Genomic DNA, 26,685 nt, shown 5'->3' with positions numbered 1-26,685 from the left:
AAATTATGCTATCAAAGTACATATTACTTCTATCTTGTTTTTTTATGTTATTCAGAGGTTACTGTGTGATAAGATCAGAATTAATTTGTTTTTTATGTTTACAGTTGTACATACTACTTTTGAGACAGGTCTTATACAGTCTAAGCTAGGATCAAGTTCACTACGTAATGAAGATGACCTTGAAATTTTTTGTTTGTTTCTTGAAACAAGGATTTTCTGTGTAGCCCTGGCTGTCCTGGAACTCTGTAGACCAGGCTGGCCTCGAACTTTGAGATCTGCCAGCCTCTGCTTCCTGAGTGCTGGGATTAAACAGGCTCACTTTAGAGGTGCCAGGGATCAAACTCTGAGCCTCAAGCATCTAGGCAAGCACTCTACCAACTGAGCTACATTCCCAGCCCAAACCATTCAATTAGATAAGAAAATAAAATTCTCTTTAGCCTCATACTAATTATATACATAAAATAGAGTCAAAGGCCAGCCCAGATTTTGTCTGTATCATTCCCACAAGAGATGATAACATAAAGATGAAAGATAAAATTGTACCTGCTTGCAATATTTGGTTACAGCTGCTCCTAAAGGATGTTCGCTGTTACTTTCTGCAGTTCCCACAATGGCCAGGATCTTATTGCGTGATAGCTTGTTACTTTCCACGAGAACCTTCACTTGATTCACTACTGGGGTTCCATGGGTAATAGTTCCAGTCTTATCAAATACCACTACCTTTACCTGGAGAAAAGTTACAAACACAATGAAGCCATGGGATAGCATCTTCCCAGAGATAAGAAACAAATTTATTTTTAACAGACTGATATTTCAATTCTTAATAAATTGGCCTTTGGCTTCACAACTGATCATCTCCGGATGAACAAAAGGCATATAAAGAAATACTCTTGTAGCAACTAATTTCTCTACCCCACAGTTGAGTTTTAATCCTGTTAAATGTCTGTGAATCTGTGTTAAACAACTAGAGCTGTTAGTTATGGGTTGGCTGTTAATTGGTAATTAAGAGATGTCAATGGCATCTCTAGGGGAAACACAAAGGTTTTCTTTTTTAAAAAAATTATTTATTTTATGAATATGAGTACACTGTAGCTGTCTTCAGACACACCAGAAGAAAGCATCAGATTCCATTACAGATGGTTGTGAGCCATCATATGGTTGCTGGGAATTGAACTCAGGACCTCTGGAAGAGCAGTCAGTGCTCTTAACCGCTGAGCCACCTCTCCAGCCCCAAAGGTTTTCAATACTAATAAATTATAATCTATTGGAGAAATCTGGGTGGTAAGCAGATGACTATAAGAGAAAATGTAAATATTAGGTTGAAGAAAAACCAGCTGGGTGGCTTTACATGGCTAGGTCTTGGTGAAGAACTTGGGCTGTTAAGAGGGAGCTCAGACAAGCAGTTTGAGAGTCAGCTTGCATAGGAGAAGGGAAGAATCTGGAGTTAGAGACCATGTTCACCTCACTATAACTCAGAATGAGAACCTTGGAGACTGAACAGCCCAATGAACTGATATAAAAAAGATAGGAATAATACTCAAAGTATCATCTGGATGAGAGAAAAACTGCTATAACAGGTATCATGGAAACAAGAGAGGAAGGCAGAAAAGGAAATTACAGATTGGATAAAAGCATTATGTCAATATCAATTTCTTGATTTTGATAGATGTACTGTGGTCACATAAGGGAGTGTCTTTGGTCTTAGGATGGGTGCCCAACAGCTACAGAAAAGGGAATACTTTTTATAGGCTTGAAATTATGCCATTTTTCCCTATAAAAACTAGTACCCTGGGGACTGGAGACTCAGTGCTTAAAAGTGCTTTGTGTTCTTCCAGAGGACCCCAGTTCAGTTCCTAGCACCGGTATTGGGCAGGTCACAACAACCTATAACTCTAGGGAATCTGACACACCCTTCTGGCCTCCACAGGAACCCATCCACATGTGAATATACACATGAAGGTGCACACACACATGAGTAAAAATAAAAACTAACCTTTAAAGAATTCCTTAGGGCTGGAGAGATGGCTCAATGGTTAAGAACACTGGCTGCTCTTCCAGTGGACCCAGATTTGGTTCCCAACACCCATGTGGAAGCTCACAACTCCAGGGGGATTCAACGCCATCTTCTGGCTTCTGTATGCATGTGGTATATGGACATACATGCAGCCAATACACTCATATACATTTTAAAAATTCTAGCCTGTATATATTTGCTAGCTATTCAAGGTTCCAGATGTGTTCTAAGCCACATACTATGCATCTTCCATATACCTGTATATATTTTATATCTTCATAATGAGATCGTATTAGTGGGAGCATGGCTTTAATTGAAGTAGCCCTAATTGAGGCTGAAGTCACAGTGCAAACTGCCAGCTGGTGGCAGCAAAGGCACTGCCATTGCAGGTGTAGCTCCCATAATGTGGAGTCAGACACAAACATGTCAGAAGCACGGGAGGCCCTGGCAAATTTTCCCAGGCAAGTGCTGGAGATAGGTGTAATTGGAGATGGGTTGGAACTACAGTGGCTCTCCACTCAGGGGCTACTCTGAGGGAATGGCTGAGGTAGTAGTATTAGAGCACTTAGGTAACCAAGGCAAATCTGAACCAACATCCTACTTTCCTACTTCAACCCTCAGGGTAGTCCCAGTAGGGGTTCAGCCTAAGAACCACAGGCAAAAAACTATGAAATGTATTTCTCAATAGGGTGTGACTCCATGCTTGATAGTATAATTTGTAGTGCTGAAGACTCTTACCTTATGTGCCATCTCCAGTGGTTCCCCACCTTTGATAAGTATGCCATTCTGAGCACCTACTCCTGTGCCCACCATCACAGCAGTTGGAGTGGCTAGCCCCAGTGAACAGGGACATGCGATACATAGAACTGTGATAGAGGCTTGGAAAGCAAAGCGTATTATGGTTTCTGTTCGGGAGATGCTTCTATTATAGCCCTTTAGAAGAAAGACATGCACTTCGGTTATTCATTTACAGGTAGAGTTGTTCAACAAAAGAAACAACTGTTCAATCCTGTCTGAATAAAACCCATGTCAAAGTCACATATCCTACCTGGCTACTTACATATATTTTAGTTACTAATGATAAACATATTTTCACTTATAAACATGAAAAATTGGGGGCAGAATTGGTTAATAAGTCCTGTTTATGATTCCAGAGTTCCTATAAGGAATAATAAAGAACATAGAACTCCATAATTTCTCCATATCAAGAAGAACGATTAGCAACTTTCAAGAATAACATGAGACAATTACATGAGATAATTCTCAATAAGTTTGGTCTTGAACAAATTCTGATTCTCTGGCCATAGATTGGGTGTTCATATAAAATTTTAAAGATAATAACTTAAATATTCACTGTAGAGGACAAAGGTTAGAGCCAGCAAGATGGCTCACCAGATAAAAGTGCTTGCTGTGCAGTGGGGAAAAAAACAGACTCTTGGAAGTTGTCCTCTGTCCTCCACACATGTTCCAGCATTCACATACACACATCATACACACACACACACACACACACACACACACACAGTAAGTGAAATAAAGATAAAACATTTAAAAGAGGCTGATGAGAGTGCTCAGTGGTTAGAAGCACTTACAACTCTTACAGAAGACCCAAGTTCAGTCCTCAGAGCCCACATCTGGCAACTCACACCTGCCTCTAACCTCAGCTTCAAGGGATCTGATACACTCTTCTAGTCTACAGGGATACTTGCACTCACCTGCATAATTCCACACACAGATACACATACTTATGCATAATTAAAGATAAGTCTTTAAAATATTTTAAAACATAAACGTTAGAAGGGAATTTCATAAGTATCTAGGCAGAGACTTTCGTATAGGTCATGTATGAATGTTTTCACATATGATGTGTGCTCTTACCTCTGTGAATTCAAATATTTTAACTTAGGCATTATCCCTATGTCTCCACTTACAAAAAGCGAGGCTGAATTAAAGTTTATATATCTAAAATGAGGGATCACTTGATCTACAGCCACCAAAATGAAGTTCAATCCCTTTGGAACATCTGACCAAATCAACAAAGGCAAACAGCATTTCAATGCACCTTCCCACACTTGGAGGACGATCATGTTTTCCCCTCTTTCCAAAGAGCTGAGACAGAAGTATAGTATTCTGACTATGCCCATTCAAAAAGATGGTGAAGTTTGTGTTCTGAGGACACTAAAGAGTGTAGGCATTCTCGGAAGCCAGAGGCATCAAATCTTGCTGTAGCTGGGGTTACAGATGCGTATGATTTGTCCAATGCGGGTGCTGGGAATGTAACTCAGGCCTTCTGCAAAAGTAGTGTGTATTGTCAACTACTGAGCTATTTCTCTAGCTCCTCAAAATGATCTTTACTTAATGACCTCTACAAACGATTCACAAAGTGTTCTACACACACAATCAAAAGTTATTATAAGTCACTTACGGGAAAGTAGGTTTCCACAATTTCAAAATTTTGAAATCCAATTATAATCCACACCAAGAGGGTAACAATGGAAACCAAGACGATAAAAGGAACAAAGTAGCCACTGAGTTTGTCTGCAAACTGCTGGATAGGAGCCTAGAATTTAGAATAATAATGATGATGATGATGGCGAGTGCCTTTAGGTTTTTTCTCTAATACTGAATACAGAGTATATCTGGTAGTTAGCACAGACAGAAATATCTTAACAAACTACATGAATGCAACTAGAATTAATCAAAGGAAAATATACGAGATTCATACTAGAGGGTTTAATAAGGACGCCTGCTTTTCCTAGCAGACTAGGTTACCTTTGATGTTTGTGCCTCCTCTACAAGTTTGACGATTTGAGAAAGGGTTGTATCTGCTCCCACATGTGTTGCTCGGATGAGGAGAGATCCATTCTGGTTAATGGAACCTGCAATCACTGTGCTGCCAGGTTTCTTAGCCACAGGCATTGCCTCCCCTTAAGAAAGAGACAAGAAGAAGACATTTATTCATTCACTGTCAACAAATACCTGGAAAGGACATTCTTCTTGAAGTAGGATCTGGACACTTGCAAAGGTAAAGTTGCCCTCCCTTTATTTCCCTTTTTTTTTTCTCTCCCAGAAAATACAGGGCTATATAGCCTGGAAGAGCTTCCCACATTGAGGAAACTGCAGGCAGTCTCTGATGAACTCATATTCTTTGTTCATGACTTACACATTCATTGGTTCTCCCTTAGTGTCTGCTTTTCATTATCACTTTTGATTAATTTCCCTTTCATGTCATGATCCTCTGACAGAGCATACCTGTGATGAGGGACTCATCTACCATAGAATGCCCTTCAATAACACGGCCATCCACTGGAAATTTGCCTCCTGGAACGACCTTAATGATATCTCCACGTTGTACAAGTTCCACATCCACTTGTTCTTCACTGCACATGAGTTAACATAAAAAGCATCATGGCATCTGCTTCTTATTCTAGCCTTCACACACACAATTTGGAAACCATGTCAAGCTTATGGCTCTGTAATTACTACCAACAGAACCTGGATCCAATATCACTGGTGGTGATGAACAAAGTCTTGGCACAGAGCAAGCACTCTAAATATTTATTCAATAATCACTGAATGAATTAAAGCTTCAAAAAATAGTATCACAGTCAGGCATGATAGCATATACCAGTAATCCCAATACTTGGGAAGTGGAAGCAGGAGGATTATGAATTCAAGGTCTACCTGCATTACACGAGACCCTTTCGTTTCTTTTTAACAGAATAGCTCCTTCATTCTTTCCTTTCTTACTTCTTTCTTTAGTCAAAGGAGGTATCACTAAGGGGAAAAATAAGCACTCTGTGACCAAGCACTTGTCTGACATACTTAAGGGTTTCAAATCGTTTCCTAACACCAGAAAAATCCTGGAGACAGAACCCCAAAACAAGACCTTATGTCAAAAGATGGGTAAAGTGAGAAGTTGGCCCAGATTATTCTCAAATCCATGATCTTTCTGCTTTAGCTTCCAGAGTGTTAGGATTACAGGTATGTACCACTACACATGGCTTGAATATGTCCTTTGGGGGGGTTGTTCTTGAGACAGGGTTTCTCTGTGTAGCCTCTGGCTGTCCTAGAATCCACTCTGTATAGACCAGATTGGCCCTAAACTCACAGAGATCCACCTGAGTCTCCCATGTGCTAGGATTAAAGGCATATACCACCACCATCCAGCTGAATACATCATTCCATAAAGAAATACTATAGAAAATGTACCACAAAAACTATGTGCCTGGGATTTACTTTATATTGCAACAACAGAAAGAAAGATGAAACAGATAAAGTAAAGCATCATAGGATGGGGATAATTGTTAAATCTGATTATGTGGCATTATGACTTTCCTTACTTCTGGATACATCTCAAAATATGCCCATGAGAGCCAGTAAAGCTGGCTCAGCACATAAGGGCGCTTGCTGCCAAACCTAACAATCTGAGTGCTATCAGTAGGGTTCACTTGAAGGAGAAAACTCCCACGAGCTGTCCTCTGACCTCCACACATGCGCCATGACATGAGTACCCACCACAATAAAATGAATGTAATAGAATGTTTAAAACAAGTTACAAAAGGAAAGGAAGATAAATACCTCAGGAGGAGATTTTCAGAGTTAAGAGTTACAATAGTTGCTTCTGTTGCTTGTAATGAAATTAGCTTTGCAAGAGCCTCAGAAGTTTTGCCCTATAAATTAAAACACAATAAAGATGCTGAAGAAAGTGTTTAAACCTAAAGATGTAATCTTTTAACATTTTCTCAAGCATCCACTTAAGAAAAACATCTGATCAGAAAAAAATTACATTGGAATATTAATAATATAATTTTAAATGCATTTTAAAAGAACTAGGTATAATTTATAAAGAAATACAAATTAAAAGAAAATATCAGGAATCTAATGCATGCATAAACAAAGCACATGAATAAGTAGATTATTCAAGAGGGATTATAATTACACTATGTATAGGTGTTTTTTCTACACTACTAATAGAAGAAATGCAAACTAGGGCCCCTTGCAATTCTAGTTAACATCTGCCAACTTAGCAAGGAGTTAGAGAGGATGCAATGGTGAGGTCGTTGTAGTAAAATCTACTTTGCTGACAGACTCTAACTGGCAAAATTTCCCACAGCTAATAGCATGAGAACATGGAAAGATTATGCCCTTTGAGACAACAATCATAAATCATATCCTTTCTAAATACTCCTAAGGTATTCATCTCAGAGGGAATGAATGCTAAGACATAATTATGTTCTGTGTAGTATTATCTAAAACAAAAAATTAGAAAAAAAAAACCAAGAAGGCTAGAATGGTTTAGTAAACAAGAACACACTGACTTGACAGAACTAGCAAGTGATTGTCTAGACTGTAGTTAGGGAAAAACTGTACAACACTTAGGGTACTGAGATACACATAGATTATGCTTTTAACTCAGTTAAATATAAAATTACATGGAGCAGGATTAGAAACTGATCTTCACGACAGCATGGAAACATGAATGAACACCACTGTTTTAAGTCACATGGCTAAATCAATTCTCAAATAACAAGATGATATGACTAATAAGTACTTCTCAAATGGTTCTCACAAAGTACCAAGGACATACTCCAACCCTGGCAGTAATATAAACTTGATAAGTTTACTGAAGATATTGCTAGAACTAAAATGGTTAACTACATAAATCAATGCATATTTCTAATGAGTGGTCTAGAAAATATTAAAGTCTTTGATCCACTATTTTAATAAACATCACCCTTTCTTACTTTACCTTCGCTATATGTTCCAGCCATCGGCCTAGTGCAATAAACACAAACAGCATAGGAGGCGTATCAAAGAAGGTAATGGGGTTCACTTTGGCTCTCTCATACATTGCAACCAGAAGAATAACCAGAGAGTAGGCAAATGCAATGGTGGTTGCCAACACAATCAGCACATCCATATTTGCTGTCTTATGCTTCAGTGCTTTGTAAGCCTGAATGTAGAAGTACCAGCCTCCACAAAACTGAAACAAAAAAATGAATATTATTGAATTTCCCTAAACCTGAAATTCATATGTATACCTAAGTAAACTAGCGTAACATATCGATATTTGCTTCCTTTGCTTTTTAACTAGTTCATAAACATGTTATAGAGCCTCATATGTGAGCCCATGTTGGCCTTGAATTTGACAAGACCTTGGGATTACAGGCATGCATGACCCTACCTGGCTGTAAGGGGGAGATTCTGTACAGGAACAAGTTTGCATTTTAGCAGAGGTATGTATAGAAGGGCTTCAAGTTGTGCAAGACACCAAAGATCCATGATCCAGTGGATACTTCAATCCATAAAAAAAGTCAGATGGCTGCTGCAAGTTTTCTTTTCTTCTCTTTTCTTTTCTTTCCTTTCCTTTCCTTTCCTTTCCTTTCCTTTCCTTTTCTTTTTTTTTTAGGTTGTTTTTGAGACAGGGTTTCTCTGTGTAGCAATGGCTGTCCTAAAACTCTCTCTATAGACCAGGCTGGCCTCGAACTCATAGAGCTCTGTCTGCCTCTACCTCCATATTTTCCTTTTTGATTCCAGCTTAAACAAGGAGACTAGGAAGATAACTTAAACATTTTGGAAAGGTTTTTTCTTCTCTTTTTAATAAATAAAACTTAGCCCCTTTCCAAAAGTCAATCACAAGCTGGGTTGTGGAGAGAAGTGTAACAGGAAAGCTTGTCTTCCATTAGTACAATTGGTTTTGAGTAATTGTTAGTACTACTGCCCTTTGTTTTGCTTTGGGTTTTGGTGGTGCTGGGATTGAACCTAGGGCTCTTGGTATATACTAGACAAGTACTCTACCACTGCGCTACACCCTCAACCCTCACTTCTAAACCTTTAGTGAAGATCAAATAATGTACTTGATAGTGTCACTTGCCTGTACAGGTAGACACAATAAAAGGGACAACAAATTCATAATGGACAGTCCTGGCAGGATCTGACGCTCCAGAAACATAGAAGAATGCATGTTGATCATTTCTTCATTACTCATGTTCCGATTATGGTGAAGAGTTGCAAGGTGGTGATCCATAACCATCATATAGATCATCAGTCCCATTACAGGGATACAGAAAAACAGGCTCACAAGGAAAGACCCTCTCCATCTTAAATGGAAAAGATTTTTAAAAGAAAAAAAAATACATTTTAGTTACTGAGTACCTAAAAGTTAAATATTCTATGTACTATAGGGAAACTATCTCACTCAGTGTAAGAAAATACCATGGGGCTGAAGCAATGGCTCCGCAGTTCCAAGCTCCTACTGCTGATTCAGAGGACCCCAGTTTAGTTCCCAGCACCCACATTAGCTCACAAGCACCCATAACTTCAGTACTAGAGGATCCAACACCCTCTTCTGACCTCCATAGTCTCCTGCATACATGTGGCATACACTCACATACACATACACACAATTGTAAATTAAAAGTAAATCTTTAAAAATGCTATAGTAAAATTTGACATGGTAACAGGATATTAAATTTCCAAAAGGAGTTGACATGTTTTTATTGACAATCCCAAAGTACTTACTGTTTTATTTCTCGTTTATGATCTAAGTGGTTGGCTGATCGATCTTTCTTGACCAACGAAGCTTCAAAACCCAAGCTCTAAGGAAATTCATGAGAGAAATGTCATTTCACTCAATGCAATGTAAGCCATGCTGTTATTACTTAGAACAACTCAGTTCAATTCCTGAGTAAGTGTCATTCTGGGGAATGGAAACATGAAGCTGTCCAGAGCTTTCTGTTCTTGACTAATTTGGTTTCTAATTTTGCAAAGAAACTAATAGCACATTGATTCTAGCTACTGTCCATTCTGCTGCTCTTAAACTCACAATTTCACTCAAGTAAAATAGCCATTTTCACCGACAGTGCACAAAATCTAGCACTATATTAAATACCTCGTCCAAGGCCTTGCCTACATTTTTGTCCCACCATTAAAAGAACATGAACAAAAGTCCTTTCCCCCAATACAGCTAAGTAAATAAAGGGAACTACACCTCAGTAAGATATACATGGGCACAGAGAATTCTGTAACTGAAAACACCATATTCTCAACTGCTAGGGAAATGGCTGCCATCTTCGAGTTGTTGGCAGTGTAACATGGTGAAAGTGAGCAGCATCAAGTCTCATGGAACTCAACAAATGCCTTCTCAAGTTGTTTCATCTCTGAAATAAGATGGCAGCCCTGCTCTGAGAATCTAAAACTGAAGCTTGGCAACATATCTGTGTACCTGCTGAAGGTGGCTAGGGTAGATACTCAGTAATACCAGCTTCACAGATATCAATAGTATAGCTACCTAAACTAATAGGATATTGCCTGAACTATATAATACACTGTCAATCATCAGAGCATCAATTACAGACCACACCGAAAGTCCATAGTATAAATATGCATAATATAAATATAAAATGCCTGCTTAAGATACACCGAAGAACACAGGATAAACTTAGCACAAAGAAAAGGGTTGCATTTAACTTGAAAGTGTTTTTTGTTTTCTTTTGTTCTGCTTTCCTTTAACAAACCAGAGCATATCTAGCATACTTTAATTTCATAGTGATTAGCTTGAGTCTTTCTTATAAATTGTACTTTATATCCATTTCCTAAATACTTTTAAGAGATTGATAGTTCCAGCTTAGGTCTGCTCATGATTTAATAGCACAAGTGTGCATCTAAGTTTCCTGATGAAGGCCATGGGGGTTGGGAGTAACAAAAGCAGACACACTAATGTTCTTCTGTGGAATAGTCCAAGGGGTTAGTGTCTTTTCATTGTCTCTATCTAATATGAACCAGATGTGATTTCAGAAGGTGGTAGACTGGAAAGCTAAGACAGAGAAACGAAGTCAAAACTTACTCCAATGGTATGGATAATATCTCTGGGGCCAATAATTTCTGGATCATATTTAATATGTGCTTTGTTAGTTGCCAGGGCCACAGAGCAGTAGAAGATCCCTTTGTGTTTTGTGAGAGTTGACTCAATTTTATGGACACAGGAGGCACACGTCATTCCTCTTACCTGTTAAAAACAAAGCCTTTGTTATTACAAATATCCCCTTTCTTCTACAAAAATTTAGTACTTCTAATAGGACTATCATAACACAGAATTATCTTACAAGGTTTTATCTGTGCAATGAGTATACATTTGATATGATTTATTAGAACTCTGATTTTATGAGGAAGTACCACCTGGAATGGAGCCAAGGATTCTTGGAATAATGAAAGAGATCCAGAATTGATTCTGAAGATAACTGGACTAAACTAAGCATACATTAAAAGCCATGGCATGGCATATTTTCAATGAGTAGATTATGTAGTGTATAAGTTATCTTGATAATTTAACAAAGAAAAAAATGAACTCCATTTTAGTTGTGTACATGTATGGTATGCATGTATATGATGTATTCATGTGTGAGGATTTGTATGTGTGTGCATTCATTTGCACGCATGTTTGGGGGCAAGAGGCTGAAATTTGATATCTTCCTTAATTGCTCTTGTTTATTTCCTGAGATTACTGAGGCAGCATCTCTAGCTGAACAAAAAACTCATTCTTTTCTGGTTTCCAAGGATACCCTAATACATGTGGCATATATTCAAGCACAAGTGTGTGCACGAATTAACTGTTAAGCCCACTTAAAATATTTGAAGTAAATAAGGGCTAGAGAGATGGCTCCACTTCACACACATATGCATAAATAAAATATTTTAAATAAGTGAAAAAGAAAAGTAAATACCTCTCAAATTTCTCCATAAAAGAAAAATCTTTTTAAAAAAAAAAACTGTCTTAATCAATTTGTTTTTCCAGGAAGCATCTATTCAAAACCAAGTAAGAGGTCTTTTGATAAAACCAGCCAGCTGTGTGGCATTAATACCTAGCACTCCCTTCTTTTCCTCACCATTCTGTGGGAGTGAACCAACAGCCCACAACCATGGAGAAAAACTGTGTAGTCACTAGCTATCACAGAACAAAGAGTCCATTCAGAGCCTGAATTCTAGAAAATTTATCATTTCTCCTGTCGGATAATTCTTGGAAATATCCCATACAAGAATGTGTGTCCTGACTGTAGTTCGATGAGTGCACAAACCCTCCTTCCTGGAAAACATTTCTTGGCGAGAAATGGTTTCATTATTTCAGGGAAGTAGACACAAGCTCTCATTCCCAATCAAAAAGCTAGTTCCAATTAATAACCATTCACAAAGGAAAAATTAGTTTCTCTAAGAGCCTTGCTGAATATAAACCCTACTTAAGCACAGGCCCCATGCCTAGCACTAGATGGCCAACACAAAACTAACTCACAAGTAGTTTCAGACATTGGTTGTCTCATATTGCTTTGTGTGGACATTTTTTTAACCTTACTGGTTTTTTTTTTTTTTTCGAGCATATTATGGTTTCCAATTTTGTGGTGTGTGTGTGTGTGTGTGTGTGTGTCTGTCTGCCTGTCTGTCTGTGTGCTCCTTTCTCATGCTCTTTCTTAGTTTCTTTTTTGTTAGATTGTTCATTTTGCTTTATCCTTGTTTGTCTATATTTTCTATTTGCTTGTCTATTTTCTTTTTTCCCCCCAAGAACAGGAGAGGATTTACTGGGGGGGGGTCTCAGTCATCACGTGAATGTCAGAGGGTATTAAGCCAAGGAGGCAGCTGTGACAAGAACAAGGCTTGTCATGGTAGGGCTGTGCCAGAACCTGAAACTGATTCTGTGACCTGGTGCACCCACAGTAGGTACAGGGAATTCCTGCTCCACACCACTTTGCAACTTCATAAGGGTGCACAGAACGAACAAACTCTGTCAGAGCAGGAGCCAGGGGGCTTTGGGTGTCTATCTGTTTTCTGAAGAGAGGGAAAGCAGTTGGAAGTGTGGGTAGGATCTGGGAGGAAATGAGTGAGGAAAATCATAATCAGAATATATTGTATGAAAATGACTGTTTTCAATAAAAATAAATACACTTTGTATTTTTAACTCACTAGTTAGTTCTTTGAGAATTTATACAATGTATATGAACATATTAACCCTCTTTCCCACGACTCTTCTTATATCCACACCCCCTTCCCTACCCAACATTTTGCGTCCTCTTGTTTTTTTTAAACCCATTAGGTTCAATTTCTTTTCTCTAGAGTTACTTCAGTACACAGTTGTTTTATCTTTGTCGTTTATTCCTCTCCCTTCCCTTTCCTTAAGTGAGTATTTCACTATATAGTTCACACTGGTCTCAAACTCCAAGGAATCCTCCTGTCTCTGCCTCCTAAATGCTGAGATTATGAACATGAACAACCACACCCCACTCTTTTTTGATACATTTATTTTCATGTGGTGTCCATGGGATGACTTTCCAGAGTCAGTCTCTACTTCACCCTGTGGATGACAAAAGCCAAAGCTCTGATCATCAAACTTATCAGCAGGCACCTTTACTGGCTGAGCCATGTTGCAAACCCCACCCCCTTTTTAGTCTTAGATAATACTTGCATTCTATGCTCGGAGAGTACCATTAAGTCCTAGCCTTCTATCTTCCAGCTTCCTTCATATGCCCAATTTTCCAAGTTTTCTGTGAAAGCCTCTCCAAGTTTCTGTTGAAGTTTATTAAACATACAAAAGTTCCTACTTACAACAAGTTCCAAAATGCCATTGCCTTCCCCAGCATTTTCCATCACCTTAGCTCCAAATCCAAGCTCTCGAATAAACTCTGCTATCATTCGGGGTTGGATAACAGCTGGGTTATATCTTACTTCCGCCTTGCCAGCCATTAGGGCTACAAGTACAGAATATATTCCTGGGAACATTGATAAGAAAAACAAGGTAGGTAATAGGTTTTACAAAAAAAAAAAATTCATTTAACTGAAAAAATATGAAGGAGAGAATTTGTCAAAATTTACTACTCAACTTTTTATACAAGTCTTAAACCCAAACAATTTAAAAACTGTTTTACAAGGTGGCCTTAGTACCTTTTAATTATGTATATATAAAAGTGGGCAACATTACCATCTTGATGTGCCTTCGATAAGCTTAAACAGTCATTATCAACATCATCTGACTCAGCTGTGTGTGTTCAAGGCAGGTGCTCACTATGCAGCCCTAACTGGCCTGGAAACTGCTAAGTAAATGAGGCTGGCCTTAAAGTAGAACTCACAGAAATCTGTCTGCCTCTGTGTCCTGGGTGCAAGGATTAAAGATAGGCACCACTATACTTGGCTCATCTTTTTATAATATTCTTTTAGAGACAGAATCTTGCTGTCACTTGGGCTAACATAGAACTCCTAGATACAAGCTGCCTTCCTGCTTCAGACTCCCAAATGGCCACAGCAACTGGGTTCTATTTAGCTAATTTCTTACTGATTCTACTTCCTGCCCTCTACTCAGATTATGTTGAAGCAAATCCCAAACATCTTATCACTTTGCGTGTAAATCTTTAAATATGCATCTCCAAAAGATAGACTCCTCACAAACAAAGTCAGTATCATAGAACATTCGCTTAGTACGTGTGACGTTCAAGAACACACCACATAAACACCATTTTCACATCTAAAACCATTTTCTTAAACCATTTTCTTTAACAGTTTTCTGTCTAAATCAGGATCCAAATAAGATCTACATATTACAATGAGACAAATCTCTAAACTGAAGAAAAAAAGCACTTTTAGAAACTAATAAAACCTGGGCTGGATGTAGCTCAGTTGGTAGACTGCTTGCCTAGAACACATGAGATCCTGAGTTCCATCCCCAGCATCCCACAAATCAGGGTACAGTGATACATGCCTGTGATCCTAGCACACAGGAAGTAAAGGTAGGAGAATCAGGAGTTCAAGACTATCTCTGGCTACATAAAGAGTTTGAAGTCAGCCTGGTCTACATCAGATCCCGTCTGAAAACAAAACAAAAAACTAATTCCCTTCCTAAGAGAAAGGAATTTATACACTTGGGTAGTCACTGTAATTATAGTCAAGAATAAAAATGTATCAAAATACACATCATAATATTGTCAAATAACAGACATTTTAAAATTCTCAAGTTTTACTCTCTCATATTAACCTCAAAAGGTGCAATATAACTTCTTCATAAAGCAAATGATTTCACATCTGAAAGAAATGTTGTTGTTTCAGATGCCAATTTTTGTTAATAAATTCTACTTCTCTAGGCCAGCTATAGCTATGATTGCCAGGAAAATAGTTAATAGCACACAGCAAAAACTGGCTCTTTCTAGGAATCTATGAAACTTGGAAGATACCTAAGAAATCAGAACCAAAAATCCATAGGCCTAGGTCTAGCTCTTTGGCTGGTGGTTTAGTCTCTAAGGGGGTGGGGTGGTCTTACCTTCTTCTCGTCTTAAATTCCGTTCAATGTTTGCTACACAAGAAGCACAGGTCATCCCAGAGACCTGTATGTAACACTTGTTCTGAACTGGTGTCATCACATTTTCTGGCTCATTAGTTGAAGGCAAAAGAGGTGTTTCCAGTGAGGGCTGAGCTATCACTACCAGTGGCTCTTTCATGTCTGCTGGAAAGAGAATGGTTCCTTTTCATTTATTCTCCAGCTGCCACCTTGTCATATGTCACAGTCCATACCTCCAGGCCCGTCAACCCATTTCTTTAAAATCAGCAAGGTATTAAAAGCCCTCAACAAATATATAGTTATTACCCATCCCCAACATTGACTTTTAATTTCTTTACTGTCCACCTCAGGGAGTCACAAGAAAATCTGACCCAACTGAGTACAAAAAACTTAGTATGTCAGATTCTTCTAGCCATTATCTCCAAACCCAACACCAAGTAGAGAATAACAAGTTACTAGACAGTTCTTGTACTTGTATTTAACTACCCTTATCATACTGTTTATTTATGCACTGGCATCAAGGGAATCCTTCTTTATCTATGGGAGACACTTTTCAGTGGGTGCATGAAAATATCAATAGTGCTGTCCCCCTCTATGTGTATGTGTGTGTGTGTGTGTGTGTGTGTGTGTAAGATACAGTTTAATTTACCAATGAGGCATAATAAGGGTTCAACAATTGATAATAAACAATATTATATTATAACAATACACTGCTAACCATTGAACCATCTCTCCAGCCTTCTTGTATAGCTTGTTGTACAATGTATGTACAAAATGTACAATCACATACATTGTACAAAAACCATAACCACCAAGTTGGTCTGCCTTTAAGCATGGGTTTTGTTGTTATTGTTGTTTGTTCTTCAAGACAGGGTTTCTCTGTGTAGTTCTGGGTGTCCTAGAACTCACTTTGTAGACCAGGCTGGTCTCAGACTCAGAGATCTGTCTGCCTCTGCCTCATGAGTGCGCGCACTACCACACCAAGCTGTGCCTTTAAGTTTTTAGGCTCATGATATACTTAGGCATTTTTTTACACACTTGTGACTACTGACATAGGACTCCTTTGTAAGAAGTGGATTTCAGCCAGGTATGGTAGGGTATTTCAAGCCCTTAATATCAACATTAAAGGCATAGAGACAGGTGCCATCTCTGTAAGTCCGAGGACAGTCTGGTCAATATAGTGGGATTCACATCAGCCAGGGCAACATAGTAAAACCCTATCATAAAAGGTGATAGTTCAGTGACTATGAATCACTTCTTGTTGCTAAAAGCCAAATGAAGAAACAAACTAGGAATACAAAAATGTTAAAGATAGCAAAGAAAAAGTGATAATTACCTGGCAAGACAGCATCAAATCCCATGTCTTCAATCGCTTCTCGCAAGGTTTCTGGAGAGGTTAGTAGAGGATCATATTCAATAGTCCCGGTGCTGTTTGCGAGGGAAACATGGATGGATTTTACACCTGGCTTTTTTGATATTACACCCTCTATAGACTGCACGCAAGAATTACAAGTCATGCCATTAATGTTTATCACTACTTCTTGGGTCAGAGGCTGGCTGACTATGTTCAAAGGCATCTTTTGAAGAGATGAGCTGGAGGGAGAGCTGGAGGTACTTTCGACTTCACTTGAAATACTGACTCTGTATTGCCCTGGTGAAACAGCCTCTATTGCTTTTCTCAGCATTTCTGGAGTGACTAAGCTTGCATTGTACTTTACAATGGCTGACCTATTCTCTAAAGAAACTACTATACTGCTTACATACTGGAGTGTAGATAAAACACTTTCAATATTTGACACACATGATTTACAATGCATGCCCTCTATGATAAATGTGGTTGTTGAATCACTGGGATATGATGGGCTCTTTTGCTGAGATCCTTCTGAAGATTTGACTGGTGTGTTCTTCAGGCGTTCAACATCAATGGCTCCCAATTTGAGGTACTTCGGCTGCTTTTTTATGAAGGCTGGGAAACCCACAGCTTCAATCTGCTTCCTTATTTCCTCTGCTGTGATCAGATGAGGTTGATAAACAATAGTAGCTTCTTGGTTGTCTAGGGACACTAATTAAGAAACAGAAACATATTTAAGTTAGTTATTCCTGGTCCATTTCAGAGTCATTCACTCTTTTCACTCTTCTCAATGCTTTTCCTAAGATATTGTTGTGCTTTTCAGAAAATGGGATTGACATACTTTGGAAACAAGCAAAATGACCACTGCTCCTATGGTCTCCATGTTTCTACATCACTCCAGTACAAATATATTAGAGATAAAATATACCCAAGGCAGGCTGTTCAGAAAGCCTGAACTCCACAAATCACTACCACAGTGCCTTTCCTGCTAAACTAAAGTTCAACTCTCATAACCTTTCTTTATAATCATTAACCTCACTGACATTAATCCTAGGAATATGCTATGCCTCTAACTTCAGTGAAGCAGGAAGCAATTCTAGGCCCACGGATTTGAAACTCATGCTTGGGAAAAAAGCAAAACGTTTAAAAATCAAAACAAAGAATAGCTTTACAAAAAGAGCAAAAAAAAAAAAAAAAAGACACCTGATAAATTACCTTTAATGCGTTGAACACCTTGCAGCTTTCCAACTTTTCCTTCAATGGTGCTAGTACATGAATGGCAGGTCATCCCTTCCACTTTCATCTTCAGCATGACTTCCCCTGCCTGAGGCGTGCTGTGCTCTTCACAAGTTCCTGACTTTTTCTCCTGAGTTCCCATATCTAAACTGAGGTCTGGGACCAGCTCCACAATCTGACTGGCACTCACCACAGATGGGATTATGGTGACTACTGCACTTCTTTGCTGAGGGGAAATCTTAACACCAGTCACACCCTTGGTCTTGAGCAAGGTACTTTGGATATGGTCCCAAGGCAGAGCCAGTGGAGCAGTAACAGTCAGAAACACGGTATTGGTTAAGACTGGGAGAGGGTTAGCATTGTGGAGAAGAGCATCAAAGCCCATGTCATCGATAGCTTCTTGGAGGGTCTTTGGAGTCTGAAGTTTAGGGTCATAAATAATGGTTGCACTTTTTTCTTCTAGTGAAACCTTTGGGAAACAAATTTCAGAAGTCAGTTTAACTCAGCTGTATGACATAGGAATTAAGACCATCAAGAACCAAGCCCTCTTGAGCCATTTCACATTCTAATGCCTAGCTCCAGACACTTAGTTCACATACTGGCCTTTTCTGATAAGTGTAGCTCTCACTTCTCATCAAAAACGTTTCTTTTCTGCAGCAGATGGAGACTATTACAGAAATCCACAACTGGTCAAAGTGAGTACCATGAGGTCCTCATCCACAACTGATACATCCACAACACAAATCCTACACCTAAAGCTCAGGGAACATTGCATATGAGTGGGCAAAATTTTTAGAGCTAAAGGACCAGTATCCATGAAGATGGTTACCTAAACAAGACCTGCACGATGACAATATCAGTTGACATACCAGTGTGGATGGAAGAAATCTCACAGGGCCCTACCCCTAAATGCAGAGATACAGCCAGCTAATTGTTACAGAGAGATGGAGGATCAGTCTTCTCTAGGCATGGTGGTCATCCCTAAACATATGAATAAATGAATAATACTAAATGGACTGAGCAGGAAGTGTGTGTGAGTGTGTGTGTGTGTGTGTGTGTGTGTGTGTGTGTGTGTAGGGGTGGTTCTGATGCTAAGGTCCTGTTCCCCAATTGGTTCTTGATCTATCAGTAAAGAAGCCATGGGCCAATTGCTGGGTGGAAGGAATGGAATAGGTGGGACTTCTGGGTCCCCACAGGCAAGAGAGACAGACACAAGAGGAGAGAGAGAGAGAGAGAGAGAGAGAGAGAGAGAGAGAGAGAGAGAGAGAGAGAGAGAGAGAGAGAGAGAGAGAGAGTTCACCATGCTTCTGAGGGAGAAAAAGTGACCAGCCATGTGAGATCTCAAATGGAGTGACCAAAGGCCGTTCCTACAAGTGGACACTTGGGTGTTGAGCACGGACTAGATATAACTGTACAACTAAGTTGAGGACAGGTGGAGAGGTGCAGAGCTGAGATAAGATTATTGATAAGGGCATACTTCTCCAGGTGGGAGATAAGTAGTGTCTAGCAATTGTGCCAAAAAGGCAAGTTGAAATTGAACAACTGTATGTGTCTGTGTTTTTCATCGTGGTTGCAATATTCTCTGGGTGAGGGCTGGTAGTACAGTCTGTTCCTGGAGCTTAGGCAGGGTAGCTAAAGTTACATGCAATAAAGTTACATGTAGCAATAATAATTAAAGAAGAAGGCATGAATTTGAGAGAAGTATAGGGGGAAACGAAAGGAAATGGTGAGGGGAAAGAAAGGGATAGAAATGAGATAAATTCCACAATATCAAAATCTCAACAAAATAAATTTTAAAAATAAAATGAATTTTAAGAAGAGAATATCAATCAAGACTCAAAAATGAAATAAATAATAGCACTAGAAAATAGTTAGTGGTTTCTCAGTGAAGTTTTCACCTTTGCTACTCTCATTGGAAAAACAACACAAAATGTCTTGTCTTCCTAAAGGAGCAATGTGTGGGCTCCATGTGGTACCAGTCAGGCCTATGAAGCATGTGTACTAACAAGTACACACTAGAATTTCACAAGAGAATATAGACTATATTTTCTTAACGTATCTTGTCATCAGTTACTGCAATGTGTCATATTATTCATATTTTAAAAGTTATACATAAAATGAGACTACTATAGAAAATGAAAGTTAGGGCTGGAGAAATGGCTCAGTACTTAAAAGCATCTGCTATGCAATCATGAGGACCAGAATTCATATCCTACATAACAATCCAGGCTTTAGCTCAGAGTGGGACAGAGACAAGAGGATGTTGGGGCTTGCTGGCTTCCATAGCTGAGAAAAATGTAAGAAGAAATTTCCCCCAAAAGGGAAAGGGAGAAGGTGATAGATGAGGATACTAGAAGCTCACTTCTGGCCTTTGAGAATCCATGAGCCCTCACACCTGTGTATATAAATAAACAACCCTTTTAAAATATAATATACAAGGTAACATGAAGTCTAATCTTTTAGAAATGTTAATTAAAGGATGAAAGTATGGTTCAGTGGTAGAGTGAATGCTTTGCATTCACAAGACCCTGGATACTTCCCAGTACCAACCCACAAACACAGGAGTAGGGGAAGGACGTGCCCTATTTGCCCTGTTATCTTCCAGGGTTTTTATAAGTAGAAAAGTTCTTTGTAGCACAAATGAGTTATAAAATAAATGTAAACAAGGAACAGCTAATATTTACCAAGCATTTGTTATATGTGCTAGGAAATGGGATTCTTAGGACCCAATGCTGAACAGGACACACTCACATGGATCAACACTGGGACAGGGAATACAGAGAAGGTGGTTAACCATTAATCTCTGAGACTACAGCTTTAAAAAAAAGCTCCCTAGAGAAAATAATATGTACTAAAATACAAATGGATTCATGACATATGAGGAAACTGCAGACAAATGGAAGCACAAATGTAGAAAAGTGTGATAGCCTGGGGATGAAAAAATTGTTCTATTATGAGTTCTTATGTCAATAATAGTTTGTACTTTACCTTAGTGGTAATAGAGTGCCATGAAAAAGTTACACAGGAAGAAGGCATGAGATCTGTATTTTGGATAAGAATTATTGCAGAAGCAGTATAGAAGATGATGGAGTGGCTGGAGAAATACCAACTAGGATGCTACTCCAATTGCAAGAACAGCATAATACAACCTCTGAATTAAGACATGGACATGAGAAAAAGGGGAACAGAGGCAGTTCTAAGACATGCTTAGCAGATACAGATAGAGATGCAGATAAATGGTAAGGACACTGAGTAGGATGACTTTTAGTTTTCTAGTTTGGGCCAGTAGGCACATGTTAGTGCTGTTAAATGATATGAAAGAGAAGGGAAACAAGAGGTACTTAGCAGATTAGAAGGAAAGGATACATGATTAATTCAATGCAAGAACTGTTCATTTTGAGATAGCAGCAGAATAATGTGCAAATGACAGTTAAAAGATAGGTACCATTATTATTCCTAGTACAAGGTTTGTTCCATACAACAAAAAATACAAAAAAAACTAAAGTAATTTATGGTAGGTAATCTCCTTTTAAATTCTCTGTGATAACTGTACAGTTAAATATTCTGTTTAATTTTTTTCCTTTAGATTTAAAAAAATGTGTTTGGGTGTTTTGGCTGCATGTATATCTGTGCAAAATGTATATGTATTATCAAAAGAAACCAGAACAGGTCACAGTATCCCATAGAACAGGAGTTTCAGGTAGTTGTTAGGCATCTTGTAGGTTCTGGGCATCCAACCCACACATTCTGGAAAACCAGACAGTGCTCTTAAACTATGCCATCTCTCTAGTTCCCTTTGCATATGTTAATGAACTTAATTTTTTTTATTTCTTCCTTTATCTTTGTAACTGATAACAATGCATTTGATAAACACTTGAAATATGGACAGGCAATGGTGGTGCACGCCTCTGATCCCAGCACTCAGAAGGCAGAGGCAGGCGGATAGATCTCCAAGTTAAAGGCCAACCTGGTCTACAGAGTTAGTTCCAAGACAGTCACAGCTACACAGAGAAACCCTGTCTCAAAAACCAAAGATTGAAATGTGATCATGGCACAGAGAGGTTCCTACAGCTCAGATAACTCTAATTGACTAGCTTTATTTTTTAAGTTTTAGAAGAGAGCACTAGCATAAATGATCCAAAATAGAAATGGAAAAATAATTTATATTGGTTTTAGATTATATCATATAACATTTTCCATGAAAAGGCAGAGAAATAAAAGCTATGCATGATGATGAACTCCTGTTATTCCTGTATTCAGGGAGATGAGGTAGGAGGATTGTGAGTTCAAGGTCAGCATGGGCTATAGTGCAAATTATAGTCCAGCCTGGACCAATAGTAAGGCCTTGCCTTAAAAGATAACGTACAGGGTCTAGAAAGATGACTAAGAGCACTGACTCCTCTTTCAGAGAACAGGGATTCAATTCCCAGCAGCACATTGCAGCTAACAACTATCTGTAACTCCAGTTCCACCATCATCTAGACTCAACAAGATCTTCTTGCCTCCATGGGCACTGCACATGTACATGGTGTACAGATATACATAGAAGCAAAATACCCATATATATAAAATAAAAGTAAATAAAGCTTGGGGCTGGAAAGATGGCTCAGTAAGAGTATTTGCTACTCTTGCAGAGGACCCTGGTTCAATCCCCATCACCCATGTGGCAGCTCACAAACTTATTTAACTCCAGTTATTTAACTTATGGTAACTCCAGTACCAGGGGCTCCAATGCTCTCTGAAGGCATAAAACTACATGCAGGTAAAAACACCCATACATATAAAATAAAAAATAAATAAATTAAAACAAACTTTTTTTCAAATTATAGTTTATAGACATATAGCTTTTTAAAACATACAGTATAATGAATGGCAGCCACTATCAATGCAGTTCCTCATGTTATTAAATAGATCTCTTTTAGTCTCACTCATCTGAGGCCCATGACATTCTGATTAAGGAAACAAATCCGAGTGTAGCATAGTTGTATATTTTCTTAGCCTGTGCAAGGACCTCTGGTAATCTTGAGTGTTGCAAAGAAAAGGCTTTAAGTTAATTTAAGACAGTCTAGCAAAACGGGAAGTGGGAGAACAGATCACTGGTTGTCAGGGCTTATGCATAAGTACAGGGAGGTTTCAGGGATGGTAGCATTTTGCTGCCTAATGCTGCTGCTGCTGCTGCTGCTGGTGGTGGTGGTGGTGGTGGTGTTTAATGAATCCACACATGCATTTCTGAGAGCCACTACATGGGGCAGAAACATTCAGGAGTAAACTCCTACATTAAGATACCTTCAAATAGTTATCTTCTTTTCAGCTAAAACTTTATGATACAAACTGAACATGCCCAGAAGCATTCCTTATCCTAACCTTTTTGAACATGTGCTCCACTACCTTAGGCTAAGCATGACACAAACTTTGTCTATTATCTTTCCTTCTTAAATTATGACCTTAAACTGGACACAGTCAGGAATATACTGCTAAACTGAGCATGCTCAACAATGGGCCAGCCTCTACATGAAAATATGTAGGATTCCTGAATAAAAGGAAAAAAAGCCCCAAGCTTCCTTAGTAACAGGCAAGCACTGCTTTGGAAACAATACTGCAATCACCTTCACTGCTGTAGGTAATAAGTCTTTCTCCATGCCTTTCTGCTTTAGCTGTACTTGTTTTAGCTTTTGTACTCACCAAGATGGGAACCTATTCTATTCGGTGACATTAACATTCACAAAAATAAAAATGCCTAGAACTCTGACTTTAATGCAAAAATAAGAAAAAAATTTAAAGGAAAAAGTCCTAATTATTATACACATAAAAAAAGTCAATATTGTTAAATAGTAAAAATGTTTATATAGGGCGTAACTGTGGCCCGTGTTTTACTTCAAGCTCACAATCCTCCCTCCTCAACCTTCTGAATGCAGACAGATATGCGCTACCACATCTGGTTCTACATGACTTTTTTAAGTAAAAAATTCAAGTAAGGCTAAAAATCCCATAACTGAGTGTTACTCCCTACAAGTGAATGGCTATAATGGCTAGTGCCTGTGACAGCAGTGAGGCATATAGAAAACGCGTCCATCACTGCTGAAGAGTCTTTCACAGCCCTAAGGTGGGGACCACTGCATATTTAAAAGTACTAACTTAAATGATTCTTTTTCTTTTAAAGTTTCAATATATTATAGCTGATATGTCTTTTTAAATGGTTTGTAACCTATTTTGCTGGGGGGGGGGGGGGTAGGCCCACATAGCAAGTTTGAGGCCAGCTTGGGCTTGATGAAGCCCTATCTCAAACAACAATAATAAATATAAAGTAATGTTTCCCAGTATTCATAGTGCAGATGAAGAAGACACAACCTGATTTAGTTACTTCTACTTCTATGTTTTAAGGCTAGACAGCCATGCTTAGCACAGATCACTTTGGGGGATTGGTGATGTTAACATTCAACTTACAACAAAGAGACTTTAGAAACCTAAAGTTTCAAAAGAAGCAAAACTTCCTTTTGAGAAAAAGGTCACACAATAGCTCAGAATCATCACAGACAGTTCTTTGTGCCAAAACCTTGGGTCCTAAATTGGCATTTATTTACCTAGCACATATTTACTGAGCGTCCATTATGCGCCTGGCATTGTACTGGCTGCTAGAGACAATGGTGAGGCAAAGCCGGCAAGGCTGTGGAGAGCTGGAAATTGCTGGAAACAATGTGATTCCAGGCCTGAGCAGCTCTCCTTTCATATGCTCCTCTCGTCCCTAAATCACCTCCTCCAATTCCCCACACTGTGCCAAAGTTACTACAGAATTTTGTATTAGGAACCAATGCTGTTGTTTTCATTTTCAGAGAAACTATTTTCCATTATGTAGAGTCCCTTTGAATGTAATCAGAACAGCCTAGGAAGCACTAGAGACAGAGGAGCATACACTGGTTAGAAGGCAGTAGTGGGTGAGAACAAAGGAAAAGAACTAATGGTACTCTGTGGTCTCAGCAACAACTGGCGCAGTGGCACCCGCCTGCTGACAGAAGGCGCACAGTTCCACAGTCATCTACTATGCATCAACTTTGATGCTACACCACCTCACCACCACCACAATGTAGAGAGGGTGAGAATTATCCATATAATTTATATTAGTGCTTATAACTTTGTAAGTCTTTTGAAGTGTTAAACATAAAATTTAGACACAAAACTAGGAATGGTGGCTCATACCTGCAATTCCAACACCCAGATGCAGTACACTTTTCTTTTTTTTTTCTTTTTTTTTTTTTTTGGTTTTCGAGACAGGGTTTCTCTGTGTAGTCCTGGCTGTCCTGGAACTCACTTTGTAGTTCCAGGCTGGCCTCGAACTCAGAAATCCGCCTGCCTCTGCCTCCCAAGTGCTGGGATTAAAGGCGTGCGCCACCACCGCCCGGCACAGTACACTTTTCTACATACAATTTCTATGCAAACTGTATGCTCTATTCTGAGACAATATAAAAAGTAAAAACCTTAGAAAAATCATCCCATCTCTTCAGTTTCCTGAATAAACCACACAAATATTCCTTTTTAGCTCTATTGTTCTATAAAACCTTAAAAATGTGCCAGGAAGATGGCTTAGTGGATAAAGGTACTTACCACCAAGTATAACAACTCAAGATTGAGTCCCAGAACCTATATTATGAAAGAAGAGAACCAAATCCCACAACTTGTCCTCCAATCTCCACACATGAATATCTGTCTGTCTCTCATATGCATGCACACACACAAACAGCAAGTATTTAACCGATCCCACCAATCAAAATAAAGCTTACCACTTACAACTATTAAGTCAATTATGAGCCTGCAAAAGGCAATTCTTAGAACTAAGGCAATAATTCAAAAACAATCTAAAACTTCAAATATTTTAAGATGAGACAAAGATTTCATAGATTGGTAAAAAAAAATATTAACAGTGCTTTTCACAAAGTAAGTTATTTGTAAATTGAGTAATTTGTCAAATCTCATTCTAATAGATTTCAATTGCTTCAAAAATATACAACAAATGCATGTTATTCATGCAAAAATCCAAACACAGCAGTAAAAAGAGAAATATACCACTTCCCTGCTGCTAGGTTTATCTTGGAATCGACCTTTCTTTGATCTTTGGACTAGATTTCAGAACCTAAGGTTCTTTGAATAACTGGCATTATCTTTGTGGATGCATGGTTACTCGTTAATGTTTATTTTTAAAGATTTATTTGTTTTTTTATTTTATGTGACTGTTGGCCTGGCATTGTATGTATGTGTTCCATATGCATGGCTGATGTACACAGAGTCCACAAGAGGGCATCAAATTTTCTGAACCTGGAGTTACAGATGGTTGTGAGCAGCCATATGGGTGCTGGGAACTGAACTCTGGTCCTCTACAAGGACAGCAAGCTCTACAGTTCCTATTCACCAATATTTATAATAATCAGAATCTTGTCTTATCCTAATATATATAGTGTTGGTAAGAGGGCATCAGTTTGAAAAACAATCAACATTCATACTCCCTTTTAACAAAAACCTTAAGTTATCCTAAGAGGAACAAGGAATGTGTCTATTGAACCACAGAAGGAATTTAGTAACCGCTAGCACTAGATCCTTTTCCAGTATGTCCATGGTGTATAATGCATATGGATTTATGTGTTCACATTTTCAGGTACATTTACTGCCACTGCCATCCTCCACCACTCACCACTTTATTTTACACCCACCTGGAATTTACCTGGGTGCAAGGGATCCAAATTCTGGTCCTCTGTTTCTCCTGCTTGTGCAGCAAATACTTTA

General features: G+C 38.7%; 1 protein-coding gene across 2 annotated transcripts in view; it reads right to left on the bottom strand.

The window, feature by feature from the left end:
* Atp7a (ATPase copper transporting alpha) overlaps positions 1-26,685 on the bottom strand; it is a 99,540-nt gene that overhangs the window by 19,430 nt on the left and 53,425 nt on the right. The window contains exons 3-16 of one of the 2 annotated variants that reach the window (XM_034485395.2): positions 17,893-18,382; positions 16,663-17,388; positions 15,309-15,491; positions 13,607-13,770; positions 10,863-11,024; positions 9,539-9,615; positions 8,892-9,117; positions 7,767-8,000; positions 6,596-6,687; positions 5,267-5,394; positions 4,787-4,941; positions 4,440-4,574; positions 2,753-2,947; positions 544-726 (exon numbers count right to left, since the gene is read on the bottom strand). In XM_034485395.2, the coding sequence (XP_034341286.1) occupies positions 544-726; positions 2,753-2,947; positions 4,440-4,574; positions 4,787-4,941; positions 5,267-5,394; positions 6,596-6,687; positions 7,767-8,000; positions 8,892-9,117; positions 9,539-9,615; positions 10,863-11,024; positions 13,607-13,770; positions 15,309-15,491; positions 16,663-17,388; positions 17,893-18,382 (3,150 nt within the window). The remainder of the gene's footprint in view (positions 1-543; positions 727-2,752; positions 2,948-4,439; positions 4,575-4,786; positions 4,942-5,266; positions 5,395-6,595; positions 6,688-7,766; positions 8,001-8,891; positions 9,118-9,538; positions 9,616-10,862; positions 11,025-13,606; positions 13,771-15,308; positions 15,492-16,662; positions 17,389-17,892; positions 18,383-26,685) is intronic. The other variant, XM_076918634.1, reaches the window with a different exon arrangement.

This window comes from Arvicanthis niloticus, chromosome X, assembly GCF_011762505.2.
Source record: "Arvicanthis niloticus isolate mArvNil1 chromosome X, mArvNil1.pat.X, whole genome shotgun sequence".
Lineage (NCBI taxonomy): Eukaryota > Metazoa > Chordata > Mammalia > Rodentia > Muridae > Arvicanthis > Arvicanthis niloticus.
The sequence above is the reverse complement of the archived record's forward strand: the minus strand, read 5'-3'. Positions and strand labels throughout refer to the sequence as shown.